Source organism: Lepidochelys kempii, chromosome 8 (assembly GCF_965140285.1).
Source record: "Lepidochelys kempii isolate rLepKem1 chromosome 8, rLepKem1.hap1, whole genome shotgun sequence".
Lineage (NCBI taxonomy): Eukaryota > Metazoa > Chordata > Testudines > Cheloniidae > Lepidochelys > Lepidochelys kempii.
The window spans coordinates 28,370-43,213 of record NC_136387.1 but is presented as its reverse complement, the minus strand read 5'-3'; the positions used below and the strand labels follow the sequence as shown (position 1 = coordinate 43,213).

At 47.4% G+C, this 14,844-nt stretch overlaps 1 protein-coding gene and 1 long non-coding RNA gene across 2 annotated transcripts; both read left to right on the top strand.

Moving 5' to 3' along the window:
- Positions 1-1,481: 1,481 nt before the first annotated feature.
- EGR1 (early growth response 1) lies at positions 1,482-4,659 on the top strand. The gene is made up of 2 exons (XM_073354999.1): positions 1,482-1,924; positions 2,388-4,659. The coding sequence occupies exons 1-2, from the start codon at positions 1,699-1,701 to the stop codon at positions 3,689-3,691; spliced, it is 1,530 nt and encodes a 509-aa protein (XP_073211100.1). The 5' UTR covers positions 1,482-1,698; the 3' UTR covers positions 3,692-4,659.
- A 2,853-nt stretch (positions 4,660-7,512) lies between these two features.
- LOC140915450 (uncharacterized) lies at positions 7,513-13,139 on the top strand. The gene is made up of 3 exons (XR_013636214.1): positions 7,513-7,906; positions 10,763-10,845; positions 12,980-13,139. It is a non-coding gene; the product is annotated as an uncharacterized LOC140915450 (long non-coding RNA).
- Positions 13,140-14,844: the final 1,705 nt, after the last annotated feature.

The window sequence follows — 14,844 nt, the reverse complement described above, 5'->3', positions numbered from 1 at the left end:
GGCACTGGGCAATGCTTTCAGCCGCAATCGACTGGATAAAGTGCAGCCGAGGGCTCTGAAGACGGGAAGGACAGGAAATCCCCCTTGTACACTAGGACATTCCCCATGACGTGCAACCAGAGCCCTACAAGAATGCTCAGAGGAGGGAAAGGAGTGTTTGGTGTCCTACTCTCGCAAGATGCAGGGGTTTATGGGACAGGGCTGGGCGCCATTGGTCTAACAGGGTAGAGTGCCCCCTGCTCTTCTTTGTGTAGGGGACACACCTCCAAACCCTGCCCCAGGAGTGCTGGGGCCCTCCAAGGAGCCTCTCTTTTCCCGGCACAGCCAGGTGGAGTAGAATGCTCATTGCAAAGCCCAGGAATCCCAGAAATTCCCCTTTCCTGGGCCAAGCTGATCCCACTAGGGGCAGACTGCCAGCACCAGGGGAACCTCCTCTGCACTGGGGTTGTTAAAATACGCAGCGCAGGCTGATCAGTCAGACCCCCGCCGCACCTGTCATGTGAATGCGAGACGCAGAAAGGCAGCAAAGGGTGCGATTCTTACGAAAGGAGCAGGAAAACAAGCAGAAAATGTGCTAATCACAAACTGAAATGGGAGTGGGGGGGTCGTGGTCTATCGGAGCTCTGTTTGTGCAGTCTTCCCGGTAACACAGCAGGCCCTAGTCCCTGCTTTGAACAGTGGGCTTCACTAATGGTTAATACTAGGTTATCTTCCAGCATAGGCGGTGAAACTAGAAGTGCTGCTGTACCCCTTGGCTTGAAGTGGTTTCCATCATATACAGGATTCACAGTTTGGTTCAATGGCTCTCAGCACCCACACTATACAAATTGTTCCAACTCCTGTGTGTTCCAGTCCCCCAGGTTCAGGAAATCCTCTTCCCAGGGCGCTCCACAGCCATTCCTGGAGCAGATCAAGTGCCCAAACAAGCCCTGCTCTTCCCCTGCCTAAGCCTTCCACGCCCAGCCCGAGAACAGGCAGCTCTGCAGGGCTGAAAGAAACGCTGGAGCTGCTCTTCCTTTCGCCACTTCGCTCCCCGCCGCCCCCCCCGTCGGGTTCGCCTCTCTCCACCCCCTCCCAGAGCCGGAATCGCCATATAAGGAGCAGGAAGGCTCCCGCCGGAACCGGGACTTATAAGGCTGTTTCCTTATATGGACTCTGCGGCCGGGGGCTTCCGGCGGCCTGGGTTGAGGCGGCGACTGGGACCCGAGGAGGACAGCGGCGGGGGGGGCTCGTGCGCTGCCCCCCAGAGAAACCCAGCGATAGGGTGAGAGGGGTATAGGACCCTAGGGCGGGCGCGGGGCTCTTGTTCCTATCTGGGCTGGGCCCCCACCACCCGGCTTCCCCAGTGCCAGCTACTGACGCCAGGCTGGGTCTTCCAGCCTGGCTCCATATAAGGGTTTCCTGTCCGCCATATATGGCCATGTACGTCATGGCCGGGGCGGCCCGCAGCCGATGGGGACTCGATATATAGGGGCGGCTCTAGGGCGGGCGAAGAGCTGATAGCTTCCAGCGGGCAGAGCCGGGGGAGCCCCGGGCTGAGCGCTTCTACCGGGCAGAGCCAGGGGGAGCCCCAGGCCGCTGGGGAGGGGAGCCAGCATATATCGAGCCCAGCAGCAGCACGCGACTGGCGCTTCTGGCCGGCCGCCTGGCCCCTGGTGCGCAGCATCCCTGTGTCCCCAGGCAAAGCCCACTCCCCGCATGGCCGTGGCCAAGGCGGAGATGCAGCTCCTGCCCCCGCTGCAGATCTCTGACCCCTTCAGCTCCTTTCCACACTCGCCCCCCACCATGGACAGTAACTACCCCAAGCTGGAGGAGATGATGCTACTCAGCGGCGGGGGCCCCCAGTTCCTCACCTCCAGTGGGGCCCCTGAAAACAGCGGTTTCAACCCTCCCGGAGAGCAGCACTTCGAGCATCTCGCTGCAGGTAAGCGACAGTCTCTGTCCGCAGGGGGTTGGGAGTGGGAGCCTGTGGTGGGGACGCTCGTTGCGAAATGTCCCCCTCCGCCGCCCGAGTCCTCGGTTCTCGGGCGCTGTAGGGGAGCTCTACGAGGGCAGGTGCAGTTTGCTCGGGACTCCGCCGGTGCTAATGATGCATCAGCCTCGCTGGCTGCGCTAGGGGGATTCTCTCTACATGCGCCAGCTCCTCTTAGCGATGGGCTTTCTGCTGCTGGAGCGCTGCCAGCAGCGCGCTGCAATATGTAACGCTCAATTTTTAATTAGCCCGGGGGGCGGGGGTAGCCCCGTTGGGGCCGGGCAGGGCTAGCCCGGGGGGAGGGGAGAGGGCTGGGTGTAGTAGCGCTGGGGCTGGGCAGGGCTAGCGGGGCGGAGGGTAGCAGCCCTGGGACTGCAGCATCTCTTGGAAGTAACGGCTCCTCTTCTCTTTTCAGACACGTTTCCCGAGATCTCTTTGAATAATGAGAAACCCTTGGCAGAAACTAGCTACCCCAATCAGACAAGCAGGCTGCCGCCTATAACCTACACGGGCCGCTTCTCTCTGGAACCAGCCCCCAACAGCAGCAACACTCTCTGGCCAGAGCCTCTGTTCAGCCTTGTTAGTGGGCTGGTGGGCATGGCTAACCTACCTACCACTTCTACACCTTCTTCATCACCAACCTCCTCATCCTCACAGACCCCGCCCCTGAGCTGCTCTGTACAGGCCAGCGACAACAGCCCGATCTATTCAGCAGCACCAACATTTCCCAATTCTAGCTCTGAGATTTTCCCTGAGCAGCAAACCCAGTCCTTCTCAAACGCTCCCAGTACCTCGCTCCAGTACCCTCCCCCAGCTTATCCGGCTGCTAAAACCAACTTCCAGGTGCCAATGATCCCAGACTACTTATTCCCCCAGCAACAGGGGGAATCTCTCAGCCTGGTCCCAGCTGATCAGAAACCATTTCCAATGCTAGAAACCAGACCCCAGCAGCCGTCTCTCACACCTCTCTCCACTATCAAAGCTTTTGCTACACAGACTGGCTCCCAAGATCCGAAGACGCTAAACACTACGTATCAGTCCCAGCTAATCAAGCCAAGCAGGATGAGAAAATACCCCAACCGACCTAGCAAGACCCCTCCTCATGAGAGACCCTATGCGTGCCCAGTGGAGTCCTGTGACAGGAGGTTTTCCAGATCTGATGAGCTGACCCGGCACATTCGGATTCACACAGGACAAAAACCTTTTCAGTGCCGTATTTGTATGAGGAATTTCAGCAGAAGCGATCACTTGACCACTCATATCCGAACCCACACTGGGGAGAAGCCATTTGCCTGTGATATTTGTGGTAGAAAGTTTGCCAGAAGCGATGAGAGGAAGAGACACACTAAAATTCACCTGAGACAGAAGGATAAGAAAGCAGAAAAGTCAACTCCAGCCTCTACTGCATCTCAGATTTCCACCTACTCCTCCCCCCCAATGACAACTTCCTACCCATCTCCAGCCGCCACCACTTACCCTTCTTCAGTGCCTACATCTTATTCCTCCCCAGTGTCTTCTTCCTATCCATCTCCAGCACACACCACTTTCCCTTCCCCCTCAGTAGCAACTACATATCCTTCTGTTACTGCCACCTTTCAGGCCCAAGTATCTACCACTTTCCCCTCTGCAGGGATTACCAATTCTTTCAGTTCACAAGGGACTTCAGCACTTTCAGAAATGTCATCAACTTTTTCTCCAAGGACAATTGAAATTTGTTGAGACTGTAAAGACGGAAATATAAAAATAGCTGATTGGTACTATCAGACTGAATGGAGTCTGTCCGTTACTAAAGAACATCATACGTAGCAAGGCCATCCTAAGTTTTCTTTAAACTTCAACTGCCTGAAACAACTGCCATTTAAGTTCTCCACTTCTATCAAAAGACTTAATTTGCATGGACAATGGATATAATTTCAATATAATTTTCCCCCATAAACATTTTACTGAGAGAGGAACTTTTATTAAATACATAGACAATGTAAAATGTACATGTGTCATGGTATGGTTTTGCTTTCCTTTGGGTACTATTGATGTGAAAATTCTTTGCGTATTCATATTGTATTATTTGGAGTTAGCAGGCCCATATTTTGTAAATGGTAATTCTATTTTAGTGACTATGCTGTAATGAGTTTTAAACTTATTTGAGAACAGCACTTACTATGTATTCAAGCATGTAAGAGTGATGTTTTGTAAATATCACCTGATGAGACACTCATATGGCAAAAGTTTGTTTTTAAAGTTACATGTCTTGGTGCCTTTTTGTGAAGCCTTGCTGACGTCATGCATTTGTGTGAATGGATGCTTTGCATCTAGCCTTAAGGTGAAAGGGATTTTATTAAAAGAATGTAAGGGAGACTGGTGTGGGGGGGGGGAATTGAGAAGGAGCTAGAAGACAGAATGTAAGCAAAAAAACCTCTCAAAGTCTATTTTTGTTACTGAAATGTAAATTTATAAATATATATTCAGGAGTTGGAATGTTGTAGTTTACCTACTAAGTAGGCAGCAATTTTGTATGTTATGAACATGCAGTTCATTATTTTGTGGTTTCTTTTTACTTTGTAATTGTATTTGTTTAAACAAAAAGTGACTGTTTAGCTTATAAACACATTGAATGCGCTTTACTGCCAATGGGATACTTGGTGTACAATACCCTTCAGAAAAAGTAAATAAAATATCAAAACAGTGCATTTTTTCTTTAAGGCTTGTGTGTGTGGGAACATGCTTTTACCCATATCCTTGACTGCTTCCCCTCAGTTAAAGATCTGTTTTTTCCTCAATAGATTTGTTGTAACTTCCATGGAACTGAGCTCGGTGTCTCTGCAGTGAGAAGGTGAGATGTCTCAAGAGCTGTAGCAACCTCATTTAATTAATTGGGAGTAACTGGTGTTACATCTTTAACTATTTAAGAGAGGATACAGAGCATGTATCATAAGTTACGTGTACTACCCACCATTTGTCAAATATCTACATAAGCCTTGAGCCTGGCTGCTCACTTGGATGGAAGGGTCATTTGGTTAATTCTATTTAGCCAGAGGGTAATATAGAAGAGAATCTTAGTTACTGCTTGACTTCAGGTAAAAAAAAAGTGAAAAAACAAGCATATTGCTTGGATTTATAGCTAGTAGTGAATGGGGAGGGGCACAGAATATGAGTGAGGAGAGGGAAATCATTCCAAAGGAGCTGGGCAGATTAGAAATATGGGAAGGTAATAAAATTATATATAGTGTGGAAAATACATTTTGAATATATGTGGGGGGTGGGAATAATTTTAAATCAGAGTCAACTGATGGAAGCCTACTGCTAGTAGCAGCAATTTAGCTAGGTGTTTGTACCAGTAAATATAACACAGAGCATTCCATTCTGGTCACCCCAGTGCAGAAAAAAAGACAATGTGGAGAGAGACTTCAGTGAAGAGCAATGAGGTATTCATATGATAGTGACTGGTGCCATAGAAATTAATATAACTAGAGAACTGGTGTGATTGAGTACTCCTGCCACTAGTTATTAATCATTGTGACTGCTGTACAAAAAGATCTCAAACAGAGTAGGGCTCCTAGAACTAGGCTCAGTGATTTTTTTTTTAAATGTATAGAACTATGCCTTGCAAGAACTCAAGACCGATAGAAAAAGAGTTCAAATAAGTACCCAGATCTTCAGCTGATGTAAATAGGTGTAGCTCAATGCTGCTTTACCCAAGCTGAAGCTATGTGTGATCATTAGTAGATTGCCCCAGCACACCAATGTTACACCAGTCACCAACCTTCTCAAGAAAAGTGAGGTGCTAAAGAAGGTTGTTTGTAAATACCACAGACTAAGACTCAATTGAGAGCATAGCCCCATGTAGAATGTATTGGAGATGAGTCATCCATTCTGGACGTGACAAAGGTATGAATGGCTGTGGTGAACTCTACACCTTCTCACCAAGTGTAAATGAAAACAAGTACAGCTTCAAACTCAGCTCCATTCACTCTTTGAGGGAATCTTGTTTGAGCTACTTCCTCAGCTCTTGCTCTGGAGGACTTAACTCCTCAGCATTTGTCTAGCATTCTAGACCATTGTGACAAAGTGTAAATCTACTTTTTTGCCTGTTTCCAGGGTAACATTGTTACACTGACCATAGATCCTCTTTCATTTTCAGAATTAATCTGTTTCTTAATGACACCAGATCAGGTGATGCTTTGCCCCTTCAAATACCAATCATCTATAATTTGCCACTATGGAGCTGTAATCTAGGGTATCATTAGTGTTAAGATTTAGAACCATCTGTAGCTTCAGAGCTCACCTCAGTAAAATCCTATATTTTTTGGTCAGAGTGTTTGTCTCTGTCCCAGCATCTAGGGGTGGGGGTTCATTCTAGCTGTCTTGGTCACAAATCTCTCTTCCTGGGAAGACAGGGAGGTTTTAGAGGATTGTTTACCAAAACAGCCAATCTGTAAAATCCACTGACTGACTACTCCTTTACAGAAAATGAGTTGTCCTTTCTGGGATTCTCTGACAGACAAATTTAGGCCTGTGAGGCAGCTGAAGTTTGGTCTGCTGTACTGATGGCTAAAGATCAAAGAATGAATTTCTTCCCATGGTGAATTTACTTTTTGTACCCAGAGCCAAGGCTACCCACAGATGATCACAGAAGCATTTCTCTTCAATGAGTCACTGTGGGAGCACTCCTGGTGTTGGCAGCGCATGAACTGGGGGGAAAATGCTATTTACCTCCACTTTCCTCCTCAATTTTCACAACCATTAACCATAAGTGGTAGCCTAGGAAACCACTTATAGCCCCTAGTCTAATCAATGGTGTGAGACATGGATGTATCTCTTATACCTCCCAATATGAACACAGGTGATGGGCATTACACTTGTTTTACCCAAAGTACTTCTTCTGTCTGAAGGTGTAAAGCTAAAAGGTCTGGAAAGCATTTTGTCATTCAGTATATGAAGAGAGATTTCATGTCTATGATATACCTTGCTTGTACATTGTCTGTGGTTTGCTTTCTGGATCAGCTGGGTTAATATTTTTGAATCTTCTCCCATCCTAATTCTAGATGAGGAAAATCCTGCTCTTGCAACCATGTTGGAACAGCATGAACCCAATCAGTGGCTCAAAAAGATTGTTTCCAGTGGAATTCCCAGGTTATCTGAAGATGCCAAGCTATAAACTGCCATCTGTTTAAAAATAAAATCTTTATTTCGAGAAGCACATGCAAACCCAGAGGTGAGCCCCGAGGAATGAGATGGGAACAGAAGGAAGGTGCTAAAAGTCAGCATAGGCCTGCAGTAGGGCTCGGACGCTCTAGACACCCACAAAGAGCTGGGCGGCTGCATTACACGCAGCTGTTCATCACTGAAAGCCAAACTTCAGATCTGGCCATCTGATGACAGGAAAAACCTTGCGTCATCCCCATCCCAACAACTTTCGCTGTCCGGGAGGGGGAGGGGGATCCAGCCCTGACGTGCGCGAGCTCCATGGCGCGGACACGCGGGGGCAACCCCGGGCTCCGGCCGCGGCCTGCGCCCATCCCCCGCGCGCTGAGGAGGGAAGGTGCCGCTTCACAGCCCACATCCGGCCCGGGCGGCTCTGGCTGAAGGGCGCGTTAGGCCGGAGCTCGCGGCGGGGCGGAGTCGTTCTGCGGCTCGGGCCCGGGCCCGGCTCAGCGCCCCGTGGCCGGCGGAGGAGCCCGCCGTTTCCTTCGCCAGCCCCGCCGGGGGCAGTAATCACGTCATCTGGCCCGAGGCCCGGCCAAGGCTGAACAGAAGCGGCACCCTTCGCTCCCGCAGGAACTGCACTGCCATATATGGCCCTTCCTCCGTTCCTAATATGGCGCTTCCTAGGCCCATACAAGGCGTTTCCTTCCCGGCGGCGCCGGCAGCCAGGCTCGGCCCCCCGGACCCCGAGCGGCGCCCAGACGGCCCCGCCTCAGAGCCCAGCAGGAGGAGGTAGGTTGAGCAGCGCGCGGCGGCCGCGGAGCCCTCGCAGACCCTGCAGTAGAGGCAGCTGCTTCCGGTGGGGACCGGGCCTGTCAGGGGGCTCCGAGTCTGTCCCTCGCAGCCTTCGAGGCAGCGGTTTGGGTCTCTGCGGAGTCTGTAGCTTCAGCGGTGGCCGCTCTCTGCAAAGGCCACTCCACACACAGGCAAAGGATGGACGAGCTGGCTTTGGGCCTGTCAGTACTAACTGCCCAGTGTCTGAAAGCAGGATCCTTGTACGTTTCTTACCGCAGGATAGGCTGTTCTGCCCTCGAGCTCAGCCCCCTGCTTTAATGGGGGAAGCGAATATTATGCAGAAGGAGAAAGTAGTGGATTTGCCATGTGTGTTAGCCAAATTCACAGAGTGAGTAAGAGGCTGGTCAAAGTTTGTATATTTTTTCAGCCCAGAAAGGACAATTGTGATAATCTAGTCTGATTTAAAAGGGATAATCAATGTTTTTATCACCATATTTTTAACTGTGCAATGAAACTAGAGAGAAGTCAGGAGGAACCATTTTTTCTTCTAATGTAAGCGTTTTAAAATATTTGCAGTGTAACCCACTTCACCACCACTGTCTACTTGAATTTGAGTGTGGTTTTAGGTGGGTGTGGGTTGTTCTGTGAATAATAGTTCGGGGCCCCAACAGCTGTGGCAGTTAATAACTGGGTCTGTGGGGTTGCCCAGACTGATAATACAGTTTGGCTTTTGTTAATTTAATTTTATTATGTAAATAGTTGTTTTCCGAAATAAAAGTGTTTGTGGCTTTACATTCATACGGACTCTTGAGTGCTTAGGAGTGGAGAGGAAATAACTGTAAAGGTGTGACCAGGAGGTTTTAAGTGGGAGCTTGAGCCAACTATTTTATTTAATTTAAATAGAAGTCCTAGATCAGGGGTTCTCAGGACAAGCTTCTTGGTGGCCTCAGAATGTGGCCACCAACTCTTGCTGGTGGCCGCTCTCACACTTTTCCCTAAAATACTTGATTAGCTTTAGGAAAATCAAATAAATATGCACATACACACATCAAAATTATTGTAATTTATTTATTGCTAGCTAGTAAGTCAGCTGTGAAAAGTGATATTAACAAACATACAAGCATCGCTTTTCACAGCAGACTTACTCAGCCCTGACAAGCCTTGGGGACAAATTAAGCCCTGGATGGAGGGTTGGGGGAGGCAGTGGGGGCCAGGGAAGATGGGGATGAGGGGCTGGAGCCTGAAGCCCTGCAGGCAGAGCCTGATGCCCTGCAGCCGGAGGACAGGGTCCAGGAATGGAGCCTGAAGCCCCGTGGCCAGGGCCTGGTGCCCCCCACACTCCCATCCTAGGGCTGAAGCCCAAAGCCTAAGTCCCACCACCCCTGGGAAGGTGAGGAACTCACTGGCTGCCTGCTCCTCCAGCGTTGTGCCCCAGGTGTCCCCAGAAGGGGTCAGGGCCCAACCCCTGCAGCTGGCCCCAGCATCCAGGAGCAACAGAGTGGGGGAGGGGGCTCTACTTTGCCCTCCCCCCGTCCATCACAGTCCAGGAGGCTGTGGCCGCAAGAAAAGCCCCTGGTAGCCACATTTCAGAAACGCTGTCCTAGAGGTTATCTGAAGCTGGCCCTAACTCCTGCTAAAGACACCTGGAAGAAGGGTTACATTTTGTAAAGGGCTTGGAGGTCTTTGGATGGAAGGTGATCTATAAATAAAATGTTTTGTTATCATTTATTGTTGTTAATAAAATGACTGAACACAATCTAACCCTTCATTCTAGCTGTGAGTCACTAAAATGAAGGACAAATATTCTGAACATGTACATTTAATTAATTCTTTAACTTCAGAATGCATTGCTTAAAGCGTGTTGCTCAGAATCTTTGCAAGGGATGAGTATTACATAGGTTTTAGGTCTTCTTGAATTGTAAACTCTTCAGAGTGGGCCATCTGTGCCTAACTGCTGACCAGTAATAGACTCATGAACAAAGGAGACATAATGGATAGTGAAATGGTAGGGGCTCTGATACTGTTGCGAGGATGTGATATAAAACCTTAGACAGATTGATCACTACTTAACTTTCTTCAATAATGACCATTCTTAATTCTTGGATCTGTCAGTGGTAGAGTGGGCTTATAAAAATTGTACAGTAAGCAGTGTAACAAACTGAAAAAGACATTGGGATGAACAAACTATTGGAGTCATACTGAATTGCACTTGATAGAACAGTGACTAGTTGCTGGAAAGTGGGTGCTCTTACACTGAATAAGTTTGATCTTGATTGCTTTCAGTTTAAGACCATTTTTTGACAGTGTTAGTCTGAACAGCTGAGGATACATGAGAATGCATGGAAGTGAAGTTTATGTGCTTCAAGAAATTAATGTTCAGCAGGTATTATCATGTACCCAGTTAGGTATTATTTTCAGTCTTCCCACAATGGAATCAGAACCGTTTTTAAACACAGTTGTTGCTAAAAAAAAAAAAAAATCTAGTGGTTTTCTACTCTTGCTAGAGAATGGATTTTCTTTTGTCTGAGAACTAAATTAGAGCTATGTTTAAAAAAAATTATGTTATGGGCAACCTGATATAAAGGTAGGGATAATTTACAGCAGGTTTCTATTCTCACTGGTCAATTTATTTACTAATAGTTTGGAGGAGCGAAAAGAAAATCAGAGACGTTTGCTAAGGACACTTGTTTAGGTAAATACAAACTATAGAAGATTGTAAGAAGCTCCAAGTGCATTTAAATGAGCTGGGAATTGGACACCATGATGGCAGACTAAATTAAATTTTGATAAGTGTATTACAATGGGGGAAGTAGTTTAAATTTCTCATATACCTGATCGATTCTTAACTTGTAGGATTCTCTCAGGGGAAAAAAATCCAGATTTTGCATAATCTCCTGTAACTACAATGGACTTAATTATATCCAAAGCTGTTTGAGGTAAGGAAATGTATCTTTTCTGTTTAAAATCTTGTTAAAGAACTAAGTAAAATTATGAAGCTGTGTATTTATTAGCACAAATAAAATAAACCAAATAAATAAGCTAAATACACAGAAAGTAATTGTTCTCTTGGCACTAATGTGGCTTCAGCTGGAGTACTGTGTCCAGTTCTGGGCGCCACACTTTAGGAAAGATGTGGACAGAGGAGAGCAACAAAAATTATAGATTGATGAGGAAAAGTTTAAAAAGAAAACTGGGCATATTTAGTTTTGAAAAAAGAAGACTGAGGAGGGAACCTGATAACACTTCTTCTTCGAGTGCTTTCTCATGTCGATTCCAAGTTAGGTGTGTGCGCACCCATGTGCACGGTGACCGGAGATTTTTCCCTTAGTGGTACCCATCAGGCTGGCCCTAGTGCCCCCTGGAGCCTCATGCTCAGCTTGCCGCGGGCCCCGTGCCCTCTCAGTTCCTTCTTACAGCCCATGACGGTTGCTGGAACGTCTCTTGCGATTGCAAGCTCCCCAGTGTTTTTTTTTTCTGACTTTCTGTGGGCATTCTTGTTATAAATAGTTGAGAGTGAGTTAGGTAGGTAGGTGTCCCATTTGGGACGTTGTCCCAGGGATGGGGCATGCCCAAGTTCCTGGGTTTCAAACTATGTGCTGCCTACTATAAGTCCAGGCCAGTGAGTGATCCACATACAAGCTGCTTGAAGTGCCTCGGGGAAGCTCACATCAAGGACAAGAAGAGAATCTGCAAGTGCTTCAGGCAACGCACTCTTAAGGACAGGGACACTCGTTTGAAGGGCCTGTTAATGGAAGCAGCGCTTAGACTGGCCTCAGCGCCGTGCTGATCCGATTTGGCTCCGAGTATGTCAGCCTTGGTGCAGAACGCTCCCTGGCACTGGGCCATTCCCAGCGCTGCTCCCATACCCCATGCTGAGAAAGAGGCATAAGAAACAACGTGTGGACAGGGGGCGGTCCCTGGGGCTGCAGAGGGGTAGGCAGAAGATGGTTGATGAGGTGAGCCCTGTGCTGGGCCACTCGTCCTCCCCAGAGCGGTGGTTGGCGAGAGTAAATTGAGGTAAATTGAGTTTGAGACCCTGACTTAGAGTGTGGTCAGCGTACTTAAAGGGGCAATGCACATCACTCACACTCATGCTCACGGTGTGTGTCTCTGTCTGTCTGCCATGCTGTCTCCTCTCCCTCCATTCGTGCTGCCTTGTAGAGTATGAGGCTACATTAACAACAGTGTGTTAACCCTTGAGGTCTCAGCCAAGTTCTAGTTAATCATTTAGCAGTAAGGCATTCCCTGGGAAATATCCCACCCTCTGACTCCACCACCTCAACCAAGCTTCACAATCATCATTGCTGTGTACAGTATTAAATAGTTTGTTTAAAACTTATACTGTGTATTGTCTGGTGACAAAAATTTCCATGAAACCTAATCCCCCCTATTTACATTAATTCTTATGGGGAAATTGGATTCGCTTAACATCGTTTAGCTTAAAGTCGCATTTGTCAAAAACATAAATACAGTAACTCCTCGCTTAATATTGTATCTACATTGTGTTAACAATGCTGCACACTAGAATGCTTTCAGGCAACCTGAAAAAAGAAACCCAGAACTTTGTAAAAACACTCTAATTTTTGGTAAAACTGGGAAGTTGGAAACCCAAGACCTAAGAAGGGCATTAGGCACACTGCCTTCTCATTAGTCAGTGACTAATCCTCTGGCAGTAATCTAAGGGGGGAGGTGTAACACTACACCCTATATTCTTCATAGAAATATTGTTATATGATTATAGCATAACAATAATATGTTTTGTGCAAGATAAGGCATGTGAGATATCATTGGAAAGGTTATAATTTGCTGAATATGATCCTATTTGTGTGTATGTATAATTTTTGTATCTAAAGTTAGGAATATTGACTACATCTGTACTACAAAAGTGTTTGCACCTGGGGAATGCCCACCAGACAGAATGCAATCAGTCTGGCTGGCTACCTGGGGACCAGTCAATGAATCATTAGGGGAGAACAATAGGTCTTTGAAGATGCTAATCTCCCACCTTCCTGAGAAGCTTTCTTGGGATGCTACAAACACCTTCTGACTCATCCTGCTTTGCCACTGCAGGATCATGTGATTGTCACCTGATACTGTGACCTGATTGTCAGCAAGTTAAGGAAGTATGGGCTGGATGAATGCACTACAAGGTGGGTAGAAAGCTGGCTAGATTGTCGGGCTCAACGGGTAGTGATCAATGGCTCCATATCTAGCTGGCAGCCAGTATCAAGTGGAGTACCCCAAGGGTTGGTCCTGGGGCCGGTTTTATTCAATATCTTCATAAATGATCTGGAGGATGGTGTGGATTGCACTCTCAGCAAATTTGCGGATGATACTAAACTGGGAGGAGTGGTAGATACGCTGGAGGGGAGGGATAGGATACAGAAGGACCTAGACCAATTGGAAGATTGGGCCAAAAGGAATCTGATGAGGTTCAATAAGGATAAGTGCAGGGTCCTGCACTTAGGACGGAAGAACCCAATGCACAGCTACAAACTAGGGACCGAATGGCTAGGCAGCAGTTCTGCGGAAAAGGACCTAGGGGTGACAGTGGACGAGAAGCTGGATATGAGTCAGCAGTGTGCCCTTGTTGCCAAGAAGGCCAATGGCATTTTGGGATGTATAAGTAGGGGCATAGCGAGCAGATCGAGGGACGTGATCATTCCCTTCTATTCGACATTGGTGAGGCCTCATCTGGAGTACTGTGTCCAGTTTTGGGCCCCACACTTCAAGAAGGATGTGGATAAATTGGAGAGAGTCCAGCGAAGGGCAACAAAAATGATTAGGGGACTGGAACACATGAGTTATGAGGAAAGGCTGAGGGAGCTGGGATTGTTTAGCCTGCAGAAGAGAAGAATGAGGGGGGATTTGATAGCTGCTTTCAACTACCTGAAAGGGGGTTCCAAAGAGGATGGCTCTAGACTGTTCTCAATGGTAGCAGATGACAGAACGAGGAGTAATGGTCTCAAGTTGCAGTGGGGGAGGTTTAGATTGGATATTAGGAAAAACTTTTTCACTAAGAGGGTGGTGAAACTGGAATGCGTTACCTAGGGAGGTGGTAGAATCTCCTTCCTTAGAGGTTTTTAAGGTCAGGCTTGACAAAGCCCTGGCTGGGATGATTTAACTGGGAATTGGTCCTGCTTTGAGCAGGGGGTTGGACTAGATGACCTTCTGGGGTCCCTTCCAACCCTGATATTCTATGATTCTATGACTCTATGATAGAATGCCAGTATTTTTCCACAGGTGGGTGGAAACCACACTGGAAAACAAAGGATTCCTGCCATATGTAAAGCCTATTTAAGGCAGTGGAGGGACATAATCAGTATTTATTCTTCACTGGGTCCCCACCCAGGATGGCTGCAGGAAACATCTAAGAATCACAGATGGGGGGCGGGGGGGGAGAAGGACTGAGCCCAGGCTGGGAAGGTATCTGGCCTGTGGAAAAGAATACCTGGAGTTTTAAGCTGCAAGCAAGAGCAGCTTGCCTTCAAGAAACCCTGCCTAAAACAACATTTAGGGTCAGAAACTACTTCTTGTAACCAGTTTTTCAGTATCGTAAGCTTATATTGTGTTTTTGTTTTATTTGATGGGTAATCTGCTTTGATCTGTTTTCTATCACTTATAATCACGTAAAATCTATCTTTTGTAGTTAATAAACTTGTTTTTTTCTCTAAAACAAGCCCAGTTTGTGGAATTCATAACTGAGGGGCAAAAAGCTGTGCATATCTTTCTACAAATTGAGGGAGGGATTTCATGCACTAGCACTGTACAGTTCTCTGTGCAGTGCAAGACAATACAATTTTGGGTTTACACTCCAGAGGCGGTGTGCACTTGAGTGCTGGGCAATTCCTGAGCTGAAGCCTTCCCATGCAGTGCTCATTTCAGTGTCTGTGTCTTTCTGCAGCTGGGTGTGTCACTACTTGTGTCACGCTGCC